This window comes from Oncorhynchus nerka, linkage group LG2, assembly GCF_034236695.1.
Source record: "Oncorhynchus nerka isolate Pitt River linkage group LG2, Oner_Uvic_2.0, whole genome shotgun sequence".
Lineage (NCBI taxonomy): Eukaryota > Metazoa > Chordata > Actinopteri > Salmoniformes > Salmonidae > Oncorhynchus > Oncorhynchus nerka.
This window is the reverse complement of record NC_088397.1, coordinates 69,475,500-69,493,599: the sequence shown is the minus strand read 5'-3', so window position 1 is coordinate 69,493,599 and position 18,100 is coordinate 69,475,500. Positions and strand designations below refer to the sequence as shown.

The window sequence follows — 18,100 nt, the reverse complement described above, 5'->3', positions numbered from 1 at the left end:
ATGAACACCCTGAATTTCAAAGTCAGTAAAAAAAAGGGACACGCATCATTGTTAAATGTGCATGTTCCTATTCTACAAAAAAACATAACTTATTCAACTTCACGCCAGGCCGATTTCAATTTGCAGTATATCCTGTGACAGATAAGTGGAGTTGGAGTGGTTTGTTGGTAATCGATTGAAAGAATTTTTTGAATATTTAGTGTTGCCTCTCCAACCCGGTGACCGAGTCAGCCCAAGGCGAGTCAGGGGTTAAAAGGTCGAAGTTGAAATGGGGAGCAAGTTCCAATCACCCAAGGAAAGCAATGTAGTCGAGGAGTAAGTGAAGAGCTGTAAACATCAGTAAACATGCAATTTGATGTTTCTAGTGAAAGTGAATTTGCAACGAGTGAAAAAAATAATCTTTGAAATGGTCTGTAAAACTGTTAATAACATAATCCCCACTTTTGCCTGAATTTAATCTAATTCATTCCGATGCAGCAGAAACCTATGTTCTTACATTTGTCTTTTCTTAACGTTTTTTTTAAACGTGCAGGCTATACTTCAGCGTTCTGATATCGTTGTTTTGCCCTTTAATTGTTTATTTTTCAAGCAATATCTGACAAATGTTAGCCACTTTCAGATTCTGAACGTACCAGATGTCTCCCCACTCACTACCGTTCTCACTTTTCTCCCATGTTTCCCCCAAAACATGTCAGCATAATGCGGAAATCAATAGTGACTAGTCAATTGTTGTTTTCCACCATAATCCACATTTTTATGGCCGACATTAACTTGCCAGCAGTCATTTACCGTGTTTACCTTCATTTAAGAGACGGAAAAATATTGCACGGTTGCACAAATTAATATAGATCTAGCCCAACTTTAAAACATGCTTTGTTGGCTGCACTTAAACCTCGAAAGTAGTTAATTTTGAATTGAATTAGGCTAATTGCTTTTTTCCTTTAATCATGATGCTCACTGAATTCTGTAGCAGAAGGACTGCTGATAAAAGTGATGAAACCTACCGAGAAATGATCGGAAATTAATTTCAAGACCAGAACTTGCTGTGTCAATTTTTTTTTTATTTTTTTTATTTCACCTTTATTTAACCAGGTAAGCAAGTTGAGAACAAGTTCTCATTTACAATTGCGACCTGGCCAAGATAAAGCAAAGCAGTTCGACACATACAACTACACAGAGTTACACATGGAGTAAAACAAACATACAGTCAATAATACAGTAAAAAAAAAAAAAAAAAAAAAGTCTATATACAATGTGAGCAAATTAGGTGAGAAGGGAGGTAAAGGCAAAAAAGGCCATGGTGGCAAAGTAAATACAATATAGCAAGTAAAACACTGGAATGGTAGTATTGCAATGGAAGAATGTGCAAAGTAGAAATAAAAATAATGGGGTGCAAAGGAGCAAAATAAATAAATAAATTAAATACAGTTGGGAAAGAGGTAGTTGTTTGGGCTAAATTATAGGTGGGCTATGTACAGGTGCAGTAATCTGTAAGATGCTCTGACAGTTGGTGCTTAAAGCTAGTGAGGGAGATAAGTGTTTCCAATTTAAGAGATTTTTGTAGTTCGTTCCAGTCATTGGCAGCAGAGAACTGGAAGGAGAGGCGGCCAAAGAAAGAATTGGTTTTGGGGGTGACTAGAGAGATATACCTGCTGGAGCGTGTGCTTAAATGTGTAATTAAATGTAGCCTACTTCTTTGTAGGCAGTTATAGAACTGGCTACAAAGATGATGTGTTATCCTTTTTGGTGTGTTATTAAAGTGGGATAATTTTTGTTTTTTTGAATGGCCAGTTTCATAATTACGTTATTTAGATGTTAGTCATTATATAGGCTCTGAGATTGTAAGGAGTTGATATGCTAATTTTACCAAATTATATCTCTCAAGTTGCACTAGCCTAATATATTTTATTATTTTCTCACAGAACCGCCTGTAGGCCTACTCACGTACATGTAGGCATATTTATTACCAGAACGTCGAGGTCAGTAATCAGACAATAATCATCGTATGCCATTCTGCATGCATTTCGATTGCATTGAACTTGTACAGTGTCGAACACATTTTTCCATGGGATTTAATTGAAAGGGTTTACCATGTAGCCTATTATCCTGTCCAAGTATTGTGCCAATAGCTTATCTGCTTAGCTGCTTAGCTAGTTTAGCTGCTTTTAGATCTTTTTCAAGATGTTACTCGCAAGACATCTGTAATAGAGAACACATTGGGAATATGAAGGAAACGCCTATATCTTTGTTCAGCTTGAAATTAACATTTCCATTGTATCGAAATGTATTATAAAGGATCGTTTAAATGAATGTTTAACTTCTTGGGCTTAATGAAACCACCATAACCCATCATGCGACCTACATAGATGCTTCACAAACTATGTATAAGAAAAGTGATGATGGGTGATATAAAACGTCCATACATCTTGTGCTTGGCCAAATGTGGCATAACCATTTTGACACCCTTTACCTAATGTTACATTTGCTTTTGAGTGCTTTGAAGGTGTACATCCTTATTTAGCCTACATAATGAAATCTGTATTCTAATAATTCCTTGCTGACTGACGACCAAAGTTGTTGAAATGTTAATGTTACTGGCCTGTTACTGCGCTTTCTATTAGCCTACATGGGGATCAAGTCCCCCCTCTTATTTATTATGATCTAAAAGGTACAACTGACCCTAGATCAGCACTCCGAGATGCTTTATGAAAATTGACCCAGCTCGTGAAACTGCAGTCATAGCCCACTGAGGTTTGGTATGATGGAGGCGGAGGCAAGTGAGCAACATCACTCAGAGGTGCTCTGATGGTAGATCTTCCAGGGCTCTGATAAATGATAGGATTGGCCCGTGCACACAGAGCCATCTCTCTTTCTAAGTCCATCTCGCTCTTCTTTATCTTCTCCTTTTTTTCTTTCCCTCTATCACCTGTGGTCTCTTTTTTTCTCTCAATTGTCTCTCCAACTCTTTATTTTATCTCCCCTTTCTTTGCTACCTCAACCTCACGCTTTATCTCTTCCTCCATCCATTTATTCTGTCCATTGTGACCCCTATCTCTCTCTACTATAGCTCTTACGATTTTCTCTAAATTCATTTCTAAAATGTAATGTCATTTATAGGCTATTGAAGAACATATTTTTACAACACCAAGCCTTCAAATTTTATCACTGTTTAGACAAACATGTCACACTACTTGAAAGCATGTACCTCGGTCCTCTCTCTTTATATATTTTGGCTCCTGAGTGGCGCAGCGATCTAAGGCACTGCACCTCAGTGCTAAAGACCTCCCTACAAACCCTGGTTCAATTTCACGCTGTATCACAACCGGCCGTGATTAGGAGTCACAATTGGCCCAGCGTCTTCCATCATTGTAATTAAGACTGTTCTTAACTGACTTGCCTAGTTAAATAAAATACAAATATACCTCTGCCAATTGTTTCTTGAAGACCTTTACAATGACCCTTAAACCATCTTAGAACTGGGTTTAGCCTGTAGTTGGACAACATGGCTCCAAAATGTGATTTCTATCGAGATTGCTCTGACCAAGTGTCTTATTACAGCAGCTCATTTGATAGTAATGGGGCACAGTTGACCCAATTAGTTAGCCTATACGAGACCACTATGTTAGAGAACTTAGAGCACGTACGTGTGTAACTCGAATTTTCACACATTAGGCTACCCATTGACGTCAATGCATGATTTAGAGCTCCTCGTTTAAAATATACTTTTAAACATAAAAAACAACCAGAGCTGTTGGTTTCTTATCACCTCCATAGGTTTACCTGAAACAGGCTGGCCTGTGAAGCGCCTGACTTCAATCACAACCTCAGCCTACATTTCAGAAGGTTTAAAAAAAAAAAAATGTTATTATTATTTTTCTCCTACATTTCAGAAGTAATTTGATCCACCGACCTGTGATGACGTAGCCTGCTTAGATGGGTCCCTAGGTTTGTCCTTGCAATGGCACCCTACCATAGTTGAGGATCGAATCGATTTTTAAATTTTTAATTTAACCTTCATTTAACTAGGCAAGTCAGTTAAAGAATAAATTATTTTTTACAATGACGGCCTAAGTTAGTAAAAACTTTTGTGGAAGTTTTTCATGATCTGGAAAACAACAGGATTCAACTTTGTATTTGCTCTGTTAGAATATATAATATTGAAAGGAAGTATATCATCTCGGAAAAATCCATTTGCCGAATAACTGAGGTGATCTAAAGCCATTTATAATCCATAGTGGACCAGTGACTTCATTATGGACTAATGATAATTGCGCAAGCTGCATGATGCGGGTGGGCTCGAATGGTAAGGAAAAGGAAGATCAAAATTATATTTTGGTGGGGTTTATATTTTTTTGTGAGGTGCACATTCATAAAACATTTAAAATATACCCTGCACATCTAGGATTTATACCATTTATGTTTTCAAAGTTAGTTTTGAGAACCATTCGAATGTGCCTTGTGCCACTGTGCCATTTACTGTATATTGCAGTACAAGACTCGGCACATATTTATTATGTCATGCTTGCCAACAATATTTCTTAGTTAACATTTCTAATATAGGTCTACCTTTCCAAACTGTAATCACAAAAATAAAGAACATTTTATCGGAGGAAAAAACAGCAATCAAAATCTCAGTTTTTACTGAAAACACTAGATCCATCCTCAAATCGAAGGAGACCTAGCAACACAATTACATGAAGGTAGCTATATTAACAAACTAATTAGCAAAAGAGATTAAACATTCTCAGTTTTGCAGAACGTTGTCAACACGTTTTGATAATAGGAATTCCTGACTTCCATACATTCTAACAGAAACCTTGAAAATTCATCATGAGCACACATTTCTGTAGCCTAAATCTGAAATTGGATTAATTTGGTAATACGTGGACAGATTAATGTGGTCAATTGTAGCTGTTGTTCGTTTGCTATGTCGTTTAGAGACAAATTAAAACAAAAAATAGAGATAAAGCATGCTACTACTATGCTTAACCTTTAAAAAATCATCTCAAAATATATGGTTAATCATTATTTGTCTTCTTAGGTTTTGAGAAACTTGTTTTTTTTCTGAATGTTTGATCTTTTTCAAATAATATGTCATGCTCCGACAGGATGGATGCATTTATAACAGTCATTCATTTGTAAATATCCAGCACAGTCTATTCATACTCATAATAATTCACAAATATACAGAGCTTCTTTATGTAAGCCACTTACCTTAATTATGTCTGTCTTCACTCACATAGAGCAGGTATCAGGCGTTGTAGTAGGCTAGAGACAGGGGCATTCGGTATATGCCATTGACACTTGAGTGTTTCTAATGTGTCTATTCACTAGCATCAGTGTTAATTGATCTCTGAATTTGTACTTGGGAAAGTTAGATTTTGGGTTGAAATGACATGGAAACAATATGGATTCAACAAGTTTTTGTCCAGTCGGAAAGCTTAGAATTCAACCAACAATGTATGAAGAAATAATGTATCTTATATATACATATCTTTTGTCACCATTCTTCCTTTAGTTTTCTTTGGCTACTGTTAGTTTTTCATCAAGGCAGTACCACAGTATACTCTCATTATTGATTGATGTGATTGGGTGATATGGAAAATGGTAGCTAGATAAAGATGGATAGAGAACGTGTGCAAATAGAGATAAGTCTTCATAATAAACAGATCAGGGTCTGTTTCCGACTATGATTGATAGCTGAATTGCTGTAACCCTTTGATGTGTGTGTTTTCCGAAGGGATCAAGTGCAAGAGCAACTCTGGAAGATGTGGTTCAGTTGTGGAGCGGCCTGGATGGTGAAAAATGATCAGGCAAGTGTAAATGAATTGCCATGCCTGTGCTCCTCTTCATCCAGCTGTGTTGTCTCCTCTGTAAACTTATTTGAGTGTGTTAGCATTTGTGTTCTGCTTGTGGTCAAATCCTGTGTGTTTGACTGCTAGAGAGAATACAATAAATATCTGTAGAGAACCCAATTAAGATACAGTATGTAGCCTACTTAATTTTTAAAATATATTCTTATATATAACACTTGATCCCTATTCCTGATTACCATTGCAGAAACGGAAATTAATCATCAATAAACATGATTAAAATGTGTTTACTGCTTGGAAAATTGTTATTGTAGAATTACAATCATTATCAATATCCTCATCGCCATTATCATCATCATCTTCATCATCATCACCCCTACTCCCATTGTCACCATCATGGGATATGGTCTGTTTGCATTGAGTGTCTGGAGGCTGTTTCATGCAGATTTGATATACATTTGCAAATGATCAGCAATATGCAGTGTGCATGGGTACAACACTGAGACATATCCCTGGTCCCAGCTGGGCGGGCTAATGGTATCCTACAGGCTGGGATCAATAGCTCACTCCTTACATTTGCATAATAAGCAGATATGTCTGTGTGACAGCTCCTGGGGTCGTCCAGGGTTCACCTGCCTCCCCGCTACTGTTTCTCCCACCCGGAGCTCGATTAATACATCTACGGGTAGCTTTTTTTTAACCGTCTGAATATTAATTTACTCACAGTCGATAGTGGAGCTGCCTCACAGAGACACACAGGAAACAGCATGTATTTGTAATAGCCTGCATCTGGAGTAGGGGACAAAAAAGTGTCCTTCCTTCCTCATCCTTCCCTTTCTGTTTAATTAACTCAGCACTGCATACTTCTAAAACTGACCTGCATCTGGAGTAGGGGACAAAAAAGTGTCCTTCCTTCCTCATCCTTCCCTTTCTGTTTAATTAACTCAGCACTGCATACCTCTAAAACTGACCTGCATCTGGAGTAGGGGACAAAAAAGTGTCCTTCCTTCCTCATCCTTCCCTTTCTGTTTAATTAACTCAGCACTGCATACCTCTAAAACTGACCTGCATCTGGAGTAGGGGACAAAAAGTGTCCTTCCTTCCTCATCCTTCCCTTTCTGTTTAATTAACTCAGCACTGCATACCTCTAAAACTGACCTGCATCTTGAGTAGGGGACAAAAAGTGTCCTTCCTTCCTCATCCTTCCCTTTCTGTTTAATTAACTCAGCACTGCATACCTCTAAAACTGACCTGCATCTGGAGTAGGGGACAAAAAGTGTCCTTCCTTCCTCATCCTTCCCTTTCTGTTTAATTAACTCAGCACTGCATACCTCTAAAACTGACCTGCATCTCGAGTAGGGGACAAAAAGTGTCCTTCCTTCCTCATCCTTCCCTTTCTGTTTAATTAACTCAGCACTGCATACCTCTAAAACTGACCTGCATCTTGCCAACATACACAACTCCCTAGGTTGGAGGATAATACCTTTTTTTTTTTTACTCGTTTTCAGCTCATTGTAATTCATGAAATAATTAATTACTAGTCATTAACTTTGTTTAAAATTGGATCATAAATGTGCATGATGTCTCAGTGATTCCATGCACCTCATCCAGCAGTCCATAGCCTACTCATGCAGTTGAGTTTACTGGGAAATTGGTGTTCCCGTTTTTGGTTTATCTTCTTTGATAGCCTTTTCCCTTGTCTGTCTAATAAACATATAAGATCATATAAGTCTGGTGTCTTGATAAACCTGCTAAGTGCATTGGTGAGCCTTGGCGCAGTGGTGAACTATGGGTCTTGGTGAGCCTGTTCAACCTTGGCACTCAGGTGAAGTGACCCATAGGTCAAGTGATAATACTGTCATGTAATGAATCAATGCATGCTGAAACCCCTTCAAACACTGTGGAGACAAGCACAGCCAGACAACTGAACCAAACACCCTAACTGCTTGGTGAGCTGATACAAGTAGTAGCATTTCGAAGCAGTGGACACGCCTCTCTGACTCTGACCTCAACATTTTCTCTCTCTCTCTCTCTCTCTCTCTCTCTCTCTCTCTCTCACACACAAATATTTTAGAGTTCAGGTTAAAACGTGTTAACCCATTGTCTTTAAAGGTCTTGAACAGTTTCTTAACAATTTGTTATCCTTCCTCTTGACTGTGTTCTTGTACCTTCTACACATAATAACATGATTTTACTGTAGCGGTTGTTCTCTCCTCTCAAACATTAGGGGAGGATGGAATTCAGTGATTTCTGAATTACAGTGTTGAAATATAAAATCATGTTTGACACATTACGTTGTATGTAAAGTGAATCCCTGAATTCAGGCCCTCAGAAAACATCAGGTCATAGGTTCATGTGTTTTCCTGTGTTTGCTACATGAAGAGTTATAACCACGTCCCGGGCCTTCATCTGCATCATATCTGCCCACCTCATGATGAACTACATACCAATCACCTTGGTATTTAAGAAGGAACGATCACATGGGGAGGTCAGGGCTGTTATGTACTGAACCCCACTTGACAGGGATGCATCTCCCCATAGCGCATTACCTCCTCACTACCCCTGACAATGCCTTAGGTAATTATGCAGCGCCTGGTGGCCTCTCATTTTACCGCAGAGGAGCGGAAGGCGTTGTTATTTGTTCATCTCTCGACACTGGAAGCGCCGGAGGGATGAATTGGTGCTGGCAGATGACTGTCACCGCCAGGAGAGGAGAGAGGAGAGGTCAGTGAGCACCGCTGAAGTTGAGCTAGTGCTGCCGTGGCTGTTGCCTGGGCTGTGGAGAGAGGATGATTGGTGCAAGCTTGCTTCATTCAAACATGCCAACCTGTGTGAGAGTATGGAGTGGTGCTGAGAGAGTGGGAGAGAGAGCAAGAGGGAGAGAGGGATCTTTTACTCCATCTAAATGGACAGTGCCGTGGACAACACCTGCCTGGAAGCATAGTATGGTGCTGAGTGAGAGTGAGCCATGTCATAATCTAACACACTGACAGGGATTTCATATCACTAGTTAAAATCCAAGGGATATTTTATCGAGGCATTGATTTCAAGAATAAATTCAGCTACTTGAATCAGAGAAAAAAAAAAAATTATTTAGAGGATATTCCAAATGATTCTCTATTACCAAACACACACTCTTAGAAAGGAAGGTTCTGGATATAACCAAAAACAGTTCTATGCCTGCTTCATATGACACCCCTAAACCCAAAATTGGCTCCATATAGAATCCTATATTAAACCCAAGGAACCAATTTTGGTTCAGTGAAGAATAACCCCTGGGGTTCTGATCAAATAACCATACAAAAGGGTTCTACATAGAACCTTCAGGGGTGCCATATATGAAGCAAACAATATAACCTTTTTGGATATATCCAGAACCGTTTTTCTAAGTGTATGGCATCTTACAATTTATTTTTATTGATTTAGGTGACAGTTTTATTAACAATGACAATCAAGTGACCCTTAAGTTGTGTGTTTGGAGTTGTTGTTTGTGTTTACCCGTAGCCTCCTCGTACCTCTTTGCTTTAAATGGCACCAATCACCTGCTTAACTGGAGTGCAGTTAAATCCTCATTGATTTTGATAATGTGCTGCTTTAGTATGACAGTAACAGTTGTAAGCAATACAGGGAGTCAACTTACCCAGATTGATGGTCCCTTGGTGAGTTACGAGTTACGACCCATTTACCTTACTGATGCCTCTGTCCCCAACACCATTATAATAAAGCAGACAAATAAATAAGAGCTGTAAAGGTGACAAAGGAAAGGGGATATTTAACATTCCCCAGTGAACAGGCTCTGGTGGATGTCTCACCAAGCCAGAGAATATCTGACCAAGAGAATGTGTTGCTCTCAGGGACATTTAAAAAAAACTTTGATGTAACTGTTGGTTTTCAGTATGAGTAAAAATAAGTGAAAATGTTTCTTGATATTTCCAATTTGATACTACTAGGATATATAAACTGTCTGTGTCTTTGAAAGAAAAGCAATTTTTTTTGTCCATTAAAATAACATCAAATTGATCAGAAATACAATGTTGTAAATGACTATTGTAGCTGGAAACGGCTGATTTTAAAGAAAAAATGTAATATCTACATAGGAGTACAGAGGCCCATGATCAGCAACCATCACTCCTGTGTTCCAATGGCACATAGTTTTAGCTAATCAAAGTTTATAATTTTAAAAGGTTAATTGATCATTAGAAAACCCTTTTGAAATTATGTTAGCACAGCTGAAAACTGTTGTTCTGATTTTTTTAACTAGGCAAGTCAGTGAAGAACAAATTCATATTTTCAATGACAGGCTAGGAACAGTGGGTTAACTGCCTGTTCAGGGGCAGAACAACAGATTTGTACCTTGTCAGTTCAGTGGTTTGAACTTGCAACCTTCTGGTTACTAGTCCAATGCTCTAACCACCAGGCTACCACAGATTAAAGAAGCAATACAACTGGCATTCTTTAGACTAGTTGAGGTTCTGGAGCATCAGCATTTGTGGGTTCGATTACAGGCTCAAAATGGCAAGAAACAAAGAACTTTCTTCTGAAACTTGTCAGTCTATTCTTGTTCTGAGAAATGAAGGCTATTTCATGCGAGAAATTGCCAAGAAACTGAAGATCTCATACAACGCTGTGTACTACTCCCTTAACAGAAGAGCGCCAATTGGCTCTAACCAGAATAGAAAGGGGAGTGGGAGGCCCCGGTGCACTACTGAACAAGAGGATAAGTACATTAGAGTGTCTAGTTTGAGCAACTGATGCCTCACAAGTCCTCAACTGGAAGCTTCATTAAATAGTACCCGCAAAACACCAGTCTCAACGTCAACAGTGAAGAGGCGAGGCTGGCCTTCTAGGCAGAGTTCCTCTGTCCAGTCTCTGTGTTCTTTTGCCCATCTTAATCCTTTCCTTTTATTGGCCAGTCTGAGATATGGCTTTTTCTTTGCAACTCTGCCTAGATCAGCCGTTTCCCTGCTCCAATAGCTATTTACAACATTAACAATGTCTTCACTGTATTCCTGATCAATTTGATGCTATTTTAATGGACAAAAAATGTGCTTTTCTTTAAAAAACAAGGACATTTCTAAGTGAACCCAAACTTTTGAATGGTAGTGTATATATAAAGTTGAATTCGGAAGTTTACATACACTTAGGTTGGAGTCATTAAAACTAATTTTTCAACAACTCCACAAATTTCCTGTTAACAAACTGGAGTTCTGGCAAGTAGATTATTTCACTTAGAATTCACTGTATCACAATTCCAGTTGGTCAGAAGTTTACATACACTAAGTTGACTGTGCCTTTAAACAGCTTGGAAAATTCCAGAAAATGATGTCATGGCTATAGAAGCTTCTGATAGGCTAATTGAAATAATTTGAGTCAATTGCAGGTGTACCTGTGGATGTATTTCAAGGCCGACATTCCAACTCAGTGTCTCTTTGCTTGACATTATGGGAAAATCAAAAGAAATCAGCCAAGACCTCAGAAAAAAATTGTAGACCTCCACAAGTCTGGTTCGTCCTTGGGGTCAATTTCCAAACTTCCGAAGGTACCACGTTCATCTGTACAAACAATAGTACGCAAGTATTAACACCATGGGACCGCTCAGCCGTCATACCGCTCAGGAAGGAGACGCGTTCTGTCTCCTAGAGATGAACGTACTTTGGTGTGAAAAGTGCAAATCAATCCCAACAACAGCAAAGGACCTAAAATCAAATCAAATCAAAATGTATTTGTCACATACACATGGTTAGCAGATATTAATGCGAGTGTAGCGAAATACTTGTGTTTCTAGTTCCGACAGTGCAGTAATATCCAACGAGTAATCTAACCTAACAATTTCACAACAACTACCTTATACACACAAGTGTAAAGGAATGAATAAGAATATGTACATCAAAAAATATATGAATGAGTGATGGTATAGAACGGCATGGGCAAGATGCAGTAGATGATATAGAGTACAGTATATACATATAAGATGAGTAATCTAGTGTATGTAAACATATGAAAGTGGCATTGTTTAAAGTGGCTAGTGATACATTTATTACGTCAAGATGGCAAGATGCAGTAGATGGTATAGAGTACAGTACCTTGGGAAGATGCTGGAGGAAACAGGTACAAAAGTATCTATATCCACAGTAAAACAAGTCCTATGTCGACATAACCTGAAAGGCCGCTCAGCAAGGAAGAAGCCACTGCTCCAAAACCGCCATAAAAAATCCAGACTAGGGGTTGCCACTGCACATGGGAACAAAGATCGTACTTTTTGGAGAAATATCCTTTGGTCTGATGAAACAAAAATAGAACTGTTTGACCATAATGACCATCGTTATGTTTATGTTATGTTATGGTCCTTTGCTGTTGTTCTGGGATTGATTTGCACTTTTCGCAACAAAGTACATTCATCTTAAGGACGTTCATCTTCCTTCCTGAGCGATAAAGAAGCTTCTAAAGCCATGACCTAATTTTCTGGAATTTTTCAATCTGTTTGAAGGCACAGTCAAGTTAGTGTATGTAAACTTCTGACCCACTGGAATTGTGATACAGTGAGTTATAAGTGAAATAATCTGTCTGTAAACAATTGTTGGAAAAATTACTTGTGTCATGCACTAAGTAGATGTCCTAACCGACTTGCCAAAACTCTAGTTTGTTAACAAGAAATTTGCGGAGTGGTTGAAAAACGAGTTTTAATGACTCCAACCTAAGTGTATGTAAACTTCCGACTTTTAATTTTTAAATTTTTTATTTTACCTTTATTTAACCAGGTAGGCTAGTTGAGAACAAGTTCTCATTTACAACTGTGACCTGGCCAAGATAAAGCATAGCAGTGTGAACAGGCAGCAACACAGAGTTACACATGGAGTAAACAATAAACAAGTCAATAACACAGTAGGAAAAAAAATTACATAAAAAATAAATAAATAAAAGTCTATATACATTGTGTGCAAAAGGCATGAGGAGGTAGGCGAATAATTACAATTCAGCAGATTAACACGTGATAAATGATAAATGATCAGATGGTCATGTGATAAATGATAAATGATAAATGATCAGATGGTCATGTGATAAATGATAAATGATCAGATGGTCATGTGCAGGTAGAGATGCTGGTGTATGTGTGTGTGTGTGTGTGTGTGTGTGTGTGTGTGTGTGTGTGTGTGTGTGTGTGTGTGTGTGTGTGTGTGTGTGTGTGTGTGTGTGTGTTTGTCAAGTGCACACAAGGAGATTGAATTTCAAGGGGATTCTTTTGCAAGACACTACTTGATTTAATGTCAACATATTCCATGTAAACAGCTGTTGTTCAATCACAGAGAGATTTCCACATCTTTTGAAGGCTCTTGACAACATCTGGGAGGCATAAAATAGAGCTAATGATAATATGTATACGCCTTCAGAAGTCACACACCCACACAGACACACAGTATTATTAAATCACTAAGTGTATTCACACTCTACATTTCTTAACCACAGCATTACTTGATGCAGGGAAGAATAGAAAAACGGAAGAACAAAGTGAGAAGTTTGAACAGCAGGCTTGGTTGGACCACCAGAGGCAATAACAAATAAACACAATCAAAAACAGGCAAGCAGAGAAACCACTTGTTTGTTGTGGGTCATTGAGTCTTTCCTCCAGCATTGCTGCCAGTACTTGGAGTTCCTCCTTTGAGTAATAGCCGTGGGATTTGGAGCCATGTGTCGCCGAAATGCTCTCTCATCTACATCTGTTCCCACATTTACATAATTTCAATCTGAGTGTGATTAGACCAAAATGTCATTATTCAGCAATGACGTGGGCCGCCAGCATGACCCCTTCAGGTAATGTAACACAGAACATAGGGTAAGCTGTTTCCCTGGTGTCTGGATGAGGCTTCTGGAGTCATTGGGTTATGCTGTTTGCTCCATCTTGTAACTCCAGTACTGCAGTGCAGGGCCTTCAGGGGAATACTAAATGATGAAGGGAAAAACAAACATAATTGTCATTCACAATAGTAGGCTAGTTTTAATTTCTTTTTTACTATAGGGTTATGAAAAACCTTCAATGAATAATAATGAGTAATTTCAACACAATTTCTAGAATTCTCTATTCGCTAAGACCTCAATTGAAGTTCTCAAGTTCCATATGTGAAATCTGCATAAAGAGAGGGTCTCCATGTGTTGGGTTCTTGTAGATTGAGTTGCATTAATTGTGCTGGTGTATTTCTCCCCCTCCTCTTGTTCTCCTGTGGCTGTGATTAATAGTCATATGACAGTAATAACAGAATTAGAATGGCAGAGCGCGAGGCGTGTAGCACAGAGTTGGCATTTGCTACTGTCACAAACAGGGGCCATTGGCAGGCCAACTTAACCATTAAGCCCACTGCTCTGACTTTGTGGGTGACAGATGATAATGCAGTGGCATCTTTACAATAACAGCATCCGCGTACACAGCATACAGCCAGCAACTGCAAACACCATCAGAGAAGCAGACAGAGAGACAGATAGGGCGGGTGGGAGGGAGGCTGGGAGGGAGGTTGAGGGGAAAAGGAACAGAAAAAGAGAGGGGTAGGAAGAATGAGAGAGAGTAATATGGATGAGAAAAAAAGAAACACTTCAAATATCAAATACACTTCACTGTAATTTTTTGATAATAATTATTTACATATTCTGAGAAATGTTATTATTATAATCTGTAGTCATTATTTGGCAAAAACCTTTTCACCTCAAAGCGTAACAGACTAAGCTAGGAAGAAAACAGAAGGACAAAGCAGGATTTGATTGCAATGCAGAGATAATGTTACTATGCACTGATGCAGGAGCTAACATTGTGTTCTATAGGGAGGAGGTCAGAGACCTGGCAGTGTGGTGCAAAGACAACAACCTATTCCTCAATGTCAGCAAGACAAAGGTGCTAATCGTGGACTACAGGAAACTGAGGGCTGAGTGCGCCCCCATTCACATCGACGGTCTGTAGTGGAGCGGGTCGAGAGCTCAAGTTCCTCAGTGTCCACATCACTAAGGATCTATCATGGTCCACACAACACAGTCGTAAAGAGGGCACGACAACACCTCTTCCCCGTCAGGAGACTGAAGAAATGTGGCATGGGCCCTCAGATCCTATAAAAGTTCTACAGCTGCACCATTGAGAGCATCTTTTAAAAATATATATATTTTACCCCCTTTTTCTCCCCAATTTCGTACTATCTTGTCTCATCGCTACAACTCCCGTACCGGCTCGGGAGAGACGAAGATTGAAAGTCATGTGTCCTCTGATACACAACCCAACCAAGCTGCACTGCTTCTTTACACAGCGCGCATCCAACCCGGAAACCAGCCACACCAATGTGTCGGAGGAAACACTGTGCACCTGGCAACCCTGGCTAGCGTGCACTGCGCCCGGCCCGCCACAGGAGTCGCTGGTGAGCGATGAGACAAGGATATCCCTACCGGCCAAGCCCTCCCTAACCCGGACGACGCTATGACAATTGTGCGTCGCCCCACGGACCTCCAGGTCGCGGCCGGTTACGACAGAGCCTGGACGTGAACCCAGGGTCTCTGGTGGCACAGCTGGCGCTGCAGTACATTCTCCCTTAGAGAATCATATCAAGGTGGAGCCCAAGAGCCAGGTTCCTCACAGCATCCATCCCTGTGGCCGTCCAAGAGGAACAGGTGAACTAGGCTCATCTGCTGTCTTTGTCATTGAACAGGATCCACCTCACTTTGCCTCTCAGGTGACATTCCTAGGGAGATAGAAAGCAGGGGAGAAAAACACATAGGGTTGAGGTTACATATACAAAACCAGAAATTATGGACTATCAGTCAATTTTGGTGACATGATGCAACGCAATGCTTCGCACACAATTTCTGTAAAAATTGTATTACAGAAGAAAATAACATTTGTATTTTCAGACATTTTCACATTTTACAAAGCATTCTAGTTAGGTTATTTAGAAATACTTTTTTCCATCCAGGGCCTTGAACCAACACCACAGTTAGAGGACAAGCTACCCTGCTTTGCCACTTTCATACAACTATTGTGTACATATTTGGGAGACTTCATGCCCCATATAGCTTGCCTTCCACCCCCTGAGTCACAATGTTAGGTAAATGGAAACACCTATAGACCCCACACTGAAGAAAACGCCTGAAGCCTCCACACTGAAGAGAATGTCTGTAGCCTCCACACTGAAGAGAATGTCTGTAGCCTCCACACTGAATATAATGTCTGTAGGTAGTCTCCACACTGAAGAGAATGTCTGTAGCCTCCACACTGAAGAGAATGCCTGTAGCCTCCACACTGAAGAGAATGCCTGTAGCCTCCACACTGAAGAGAATGCCTGTATCCTCCACACTGAAAAGAATGTCTGTAGCCTCCACACTGAAGAGAATGAATGTATCCTCCACACTGAAGAGAATGTCTGTAGCCTCCACACTGAAGAGAATGCCTGTAGCCTCCACACGGAAGAGAATGTCTGTATCCTCCACACTGAAGAGAATGCCTGTATCCTCCACACTGAAGAGAATGCCTGTAGCCTCCAAACTGAAGAGAATGTCTGTAGCCTCCACACTGAAGAGAATGTCTGTAGCCTCCACACTGAAGAGAATGTATGTAGCCTCCACACTGAAGAGAATGTCTGTATCCTCCACACTGAAGATAATGTCTGTATCCTCCACACTGATGAGAATGCCTGTAGCCTCCACACTGAAAAGAATGTCTGTATCCTCCACACTGAAGATAATGTCTGTATCCTCTACACTGATGAGAATGTCTGTAGCCTCCACACTGAAGAGAATGTCTGTAGCCTCCAGACTGAAGAGACTGTCTGTAGCCTCCACACTGAAGAGAATGTCTGTAGCCTCCACACTGAAGAGAATGTCTGTATCCTCCACACTAATGAGAATGCCTGTATCCTCCACACTGAAGATCATGTCTGTATCCTCCACACTGATGAGAATGTCTGTAGCCTCCACACTGAGGAGAATGTCTGTAGCCTCCACACTGAAGAGAATGTCTGTATCCTCCACACTGAAGAGAATGCCTGTAGCCTCCACACTGAAGAGAATGTCTGTAGCCTCCACACTGAAGAGAATGCCTGTAGCCTCCACACTGAAGAGAATGTCTGTAGGTAGCCTCCACACTGAAGAGAATGCCTGTAGCCTCCACACTGAAGAGAATGCCTGTAGCCTCCACACTGAAGAGAATGTCTGTAGGTAGCCTCCACACTGAAGAGAATGCCTGTAGCCTCCACAATGAAGATAATGCCTGTAGCCTCCACACTGAAGAGAATGCCTGTATCCTCCACACGGAAGAGAATGTCTGTATCATCCACACTGAAGAGAATGCCTGTAGCCTCCATACTGAAGAGAATGCCTGTAGCCTCCACACTGAAAATAATGTCTGTAGCCTCCACACTGAAGAGAATGCCTGTAGCCTACACGCGGAAGAGAATGTCTGTAACCTCCACACTGAAGAGAATGCCTGTATCCTCCACACTGAAGAGAATGCCTGTATCCTCCACACTGAAGAGAATGCCTGTAGCCTCCAAACTGAAGAGAATGTCTGTAGCCTCCACACTGAAGAGAATGTCTGTAGCCTCCACACTGAAGAGAATGTCTGTAGCCTCCACACTGAAGAGAATGTCTGTATCCTCCACAGTGAAGATAATGTCTGTATCCTCCACACTGATGAGAATGCCTGTAGCCTCCACACTGAAGAGAATGTCTGTATCCTCCACACTGAAGAGAATGTCTGTATCCTCCACACTGACGATAATGTCTGTATCCTCCACACTGATGAGAATGTCTGTAGCCTCCACACTGAAGATAATGTCTGTATCCTCCACACTGAAGAGAATGCCTGTAGCCCCCACACTGAAGAGAATGTCTGTAGCCTCCATACTGAAGAGACTGTCTGTAGCCTCCACACTGAAGAGAATGTCTGTAGCCTCCAAGCTGAAGAGAATGTCTGTAGCCTCCACACTGAAGAGAATGTCTGTATCCTCCACACTGAAGATAATGTCTGTATCCTCCACACTGACGAGAATGCCTGTAGCCTCCACACTGAAGAGAATGTCTGTATCCTCCACACTGAAGAGAATGTCTGTATCCTCCACACTGAAGAGAATGCCTGTATCCTCCACACTGAAGAGAATGCCTGTAGCCTCCAAACTGAAGAGAATGTCTGTAGCCTCCACACTGAAGAGAATGTCTGTAGCCTCCACACTGAAGAGAATGTCTGTATCCTCCACACTGAAGATAATGTCTGTATCCTCCACACTGATGAGAATGCCTGTAGCCTCCACACTGAAGAGAATGTC

At 40.4% G+C, this 18,100-nt stretch overlaps 1 protein-coding gene across 5 annotated transcripts in view; it reads right to left on the bottom strand.

Annotated features, from left to right (window-relative positions):
• Positions 1-8,818: 8,818 nt before the first annotated feature.
• Positions 8,819-18,100, bottom strand: part of LOC115146054 (uncharacterized) — an 80,641-nt gene continuing 71,359 nt past the window's right edge. For 2 of the 5 annotated variants that reach the window (XR_010458843.1, XR_010458842.1), the window contains one exon: positions 8,819-15,523. Coding sequence is in view for 1 of the 5 variants with exons in the window: in XM_065001903.1 (XP_064857975.1) it covers positions 15,511-15,523; positions 15,901-16,712 (825 nt within the window). In the remaining 4 variants the exon portion in view is untranslated. Of the gene's footprint in view, positions 16,721-18,100 lie in introns of those variants that run through there. The other 3 variants (XR_003866087.2, XR_010458841.1, XM_065001903.1) reach the window with 3 other exon arrangements.